Source organism: Dasypus novemcinctus, chromosome 17 (assembly GCF_030445035.2).
Source record: "Dasypus novemcinctus isolate mDasNov1 chromosome 17, mDasNov1.1.hap2, whole genome shotgun sequence".
NCBI classification, from domain to species: Eukaryota; Metazoa; Chordata; class Mammalia; order Cingulata; family Dasypodidae; genus Dasypus; species Dasypus novemcinctus.
In genome coordinates this window covers 94,951,874-94,956,429 of record NC_080689.1, presented here as the reverse complement: position 1 = coordinate 94,956,429, position 4,556 = coordinate 94,951,874, and the positions used below count along the sequence as shown (strand labels likewise).

The 4,556-nt window shown below is 36.9% G+C and overlaps 1 gene segment (V, D, J or C); it reads left to right on the top strand.

Annotated features, from left to right (window-relative positions):
* The first annotated feature begins 279 nt into the window (after positions 1-279).
* LOC131273828 (immunoglobulin kappa variable 1-39-like) lies at positions 280-833 on the top strand. The segment is given in 2 exon segments: positions 280-361; positions 511-833. Coding segments are annotated over 2 exon segments (372 nt in total).
* Positions 834-4,556: the final 3,723 nt, after the last annotated feature.

The window sequence follows — 4,556 nt, the reverse complement described above, 5'->3', positions numbered from 1 at the left end:
AAATTAATTTATCATTTCACATTATTGCAGGAACTTTGGATTTTAAATTAGGCTATTTTGCTGTACTTTATTGAATATTAGAGTCTTAAGTTAATTTTTGAGCTTTTTGCTGATGTACAATTGCATTTCATGTGCTCATGATATTTTGATCTCATTCCATTATTGTCTTCACAACTCACTGCACAGGGACGTTTGCCTTTATCCTCTCTGATGCTTTGCATAGGCTCCTTGGGGACTTTGTTTCCTGCTCAGAGCTCTATTAATGAGGTTTCCCTTGAGTCGGGGACTGAGTGCAGCAGACGGTTGAGCACGATGATGTCACAGGCCCAGCTGCTCGTGCTCCTGATGTTCTGGGTCTCAGGTGAGAGGTTTAGAAGAGCAGTATCTTCATAAAGTTAGAGAATCTAAAGCAGATCTGACTATATATGAAAAATAAGGACAGCTACATTTAGATATATATTTTATGTACCTGTGACTCAATGTATGATCAATCTTCTTTTCTGACTGCAGGTGCCAGTGGGGACATCATGCTGACCCAGTCTCCAGGCTCTGTGGCTGCATCTGCAGGAGAGACCGTCACCCTCAAGTGCAAGGCCAGTCAGAGTGTTAGCAACTACTTATACTGGTACCACCAGAAACCAGGACAGGCTCCTAAACTGCTCATCTATGCTGCATCCAACCGGCCATCTGGGGTCCCTGACAGATTCAGTGGCAGTGGGTCTGGAACAGATTTCACTCTCACCATCAACGGCGTCCAGGATGAAGATCTGGGAACGTATTACTGTCAGCAGTGGAGTACTAGTCCTCCCACAGTGGTTCAGCCTCGAACATAAACCTCCTCCCCGGTGATGTAGGTCAGTGAGTCCTGCAGCAGCAGCTGCTTCCTCCTCACACAGCCCTGAACTTTGCTTCCTCCATCTGTGTGAGACACTGCAAATTTTAGGGGATTGTAGAAATCTGCCTGTGTTTCATGGGTAGGTCAAATAACTGGGTCAATAATTTGTTTCTTAACCTCTGGGTAAAAGTCCGGTATGTTTTGCACCATATTGGGTTGATTCTCTCTTTTACATGTCTACTAAATACTGAAAAATTCACCATCTTAATTCCTTATTCTTCCTTCTCCTTCTTTCTCTGCCATCATGCTCTAACTTTGGACCTACCAAATAGTAAATCCTTGATTCTAAATACACAAATATTCACACATGAAACATCATTTTTCTCCCTTACTTTTTCCTTGCTTGGACCCTGCTTTTCATCCAAGCCTGTTTAGTAATGAAAGAGAAGGTAATTTTCTTACTTGACCTTCCTTTTTTTCTCTTTAGATACATATTTTCATTTATTATTGGCATCAAATATATTTGTGAATGTCTTTAATATCCATGTTCTCTAAGGAATGCTTATGTCATAGGGGATGATACTAATTACATGAATTATGTTGATATCAGGTTGGATGTAAAGTTTTGCACCAATGTTCATATACCTATGAACATCACCTTTATCTATGGCTATGTTATAAAATGGCTAAAGTATAACACTCACTAAAATTGAATTTTATCTAAATTGTTAGAGGATTTGAATTCACATCATCATATACCCTATGTGAAATATCACGTCCAAAGCTCATACTGTAACAACAATCCTTGTTGTAGAAAAAGATTAAAACATACACACATTTGTGTAATTTGAGACCAACCCTATATTAGAGAATATAGCATTTAGTATTTGAGAGAGGAAATTAATGAAAATTAATTGCTATTGTCTGAGTTCACAGATAAAATGTTAAGTGAAAAAGCTACATCTCAAATGTTGTATGTTCAATATTTGTAAAAAAAGAAAATAATAAGTAAATAATTTAAATAAATAACGTGGTTTAGGACCGTATGGAACCTAGAAAATTATGATTATCTAGACTTACCATGAAATCTATTGTCTGTAGGAGCTTTTGATTAAGCTACTTCATTTAAAGGTTGCCCCTGATGGGTCTTCATTTTGTTACTAGAGTCCTTTTGAGGAGAATGAATTCAGACAAAGAAAAAGGCAGCCAAGTAAGCAAGAAGCTGAAGGCAATGTGTCCAGGTAGGGAAGGGAGAGACCAGTAGATGCCCCTGTGTGCCCCGCCGTGTGACAAAGACCTCCAGGATCACCAGCAGCCTGTCTTTGGGAAGAAAGCTTTGCTTAATGATGCCTTGATTTGGACATTATTCTCAGACTGAAAATTATAATCTAGTAAGTAATAAATTCCTATTGTAAATCTGATCCATTTCAGGATATATGCATTTTACTGGCCTAGCAAACTAGAACAGTATATGTTCATACATTCATAGAGTATCTGAAAATCTGACTCCAATACTGCTACCCTTTTTCTTCTCTCCATCTCTTTGAGGCATTCTTATACTTTCAAAGGCAATTCTATAATTCTTTAAGTCTGTCCCTCATGAAGGAAGTGATAGCTTTCCTCCTGAAATTTTTCAATTGACAGCTCTCTCTTTAAACATACATTAAGCAGTGAAAGAAATCATGGTTATTAAGGCTGGTGTAACCTGAATACTTTCAAAGACTATTAGTCACCATATTCGTCCAGTGTAAAAGTGAAAGAATTCCAGATATTCTAGTATTATTTCTACAATGATATCAAAATAGGGTGGATATAATTTAGTTTCAGTAAATATCTCATCAACCCTGAGCAGAATACATTAAAATGTCCTACACACATAAATGCTCTTTCTCTAAGTTTTCATTGTGTCGTTAATCTGCCAGTTGCAAAAATCACTCCTGTCATCATAGTTGGGGAAAAAAGCATGAATATGTATAATTAAAATATCTACTATTTAATTTGAAGTGATAGAAAATAAGTCAATGCAGGGTGAAGAGAATATAGTATAAGAATGGATAGCAATTTAAAAGATGATAATTTATCTGTTAGCTACTGCAAGGTAATATACTATGCCGAAAACTCAATAATATAAAAGCTATGTTACTGAGTTTTTGGTTAGCTGTGGAGTCTGTTCACATGGGGAGGATGGACTGATTTGGCTGGCCTTTATCTTGGTTTACAGTTTTCTGGCAGGTAGTCTTAGCACTGGCTGAGATAGATCCTATGGTCTTTAATTTCCTTCTCATGTGTGCTAGCTGGTTATCAGCCTGTCTCTGGGTTGACAGGACCACATGTCTTTCACCACCTGGCTGACTAATTCTAGCTTCTTCTAATGGGCATTTTCAGTCTCTGAAAGAGGAAATAAAAGCCCAGAATAGAGGGTTTACCACCCTAATGGGTCAACTACCTCTTCCCTGTGCCTTCTTATTTAAAATTTCCTATTTTGACTCATTCTCATTCTCCTTTCCTTCCTCTGGTCCTTGTTATTTTCCTCCAGATTTTATATAAAGACATAATCCTGACCATCACAGGTTCTACAGAGACAGAAAGAAAGTGTCAGTCACTCTGCCTCTTTATGTACTCTACGTTCGGTTCTGGCAGGTCATTCTGCAAAGACTCTCCTGAGTGTATTTTATAGCTTAGTCCAATGCATTTGCTCCCTTCTATAGTTACTTTTGATAATAAAACAAAATTTGAAAAGATAGAAAAATCTGTCATTCTTTTCCTATTAAAGTCCATTCTTAAATTTTCTATTCCTAATTTTAAATATGTGCAAATTTCCCCATTACTCTTTCTCCTCGGATTTTAATTTATTCATTTATTTACACTGCTGATTCTTTCTACTCTTGTGTCCTTGAGTAAATTATTTAATCTCTCAGTGGCAAAGATTTCTCAGATGTAAAATGGGTATAATAATTGTACAAATTTTGTAGCGTTTTTGTGAGACCAAATAAGTAACACATATAAAATACCATTAGCTGAACCTGATACATAGAATATACGTATTTCCTACAGTTAAGAGTATTTTCATATGCCTTCCAAAAAATGCCTTTTAGCCTGCATTATTCATCATTTATTAATGATGTAATAAGGTTGCTAGGGTCCTACCATTGTTAGTATTTTCATATCTCTTCCTAAACTGCATTTTATTCTTCATTATTTATAATTTTAATGATTTAATTCACTTTAAGAGGCTGCTTTAAGAAATTTTAAAGAAACTTGATGACTTACAGTAACAATTTAATTCTCTCATGGTTTTGGAAACTAGAAAATTGAAATTGTATCAGGAGGCTGAAATCAAGGTGTCTGGGAGGCCACACTCCCTCTGGCCACTCCCTGGGAGAACATGCTCCTCACCTCTAGCAGATCATGGTGGCTGCCAGAAGTACTTGCTTTCAAACTACATCACTCCAGCTTTCAAGACCAGCTCTCCAAATGTCTCTGTGCTCTCTCCTCACATTGCAGCTGCCTGTAGGACTGTCACATTATCCTGCCTCCTGTTTTTAGGGATATATGTAATTTCATTTATGTCCCAACCTTAAAACTAGGGATAATTTCTCATCTTGAATTACATGAAACAAACTACAGTTATGTCTCATATGACATAACAGGCATGGGTTCCAGAGTTGAAAACCAGGTATTTTCATGCTATTATTCAGTCTATAGTGTATACACTTCAACC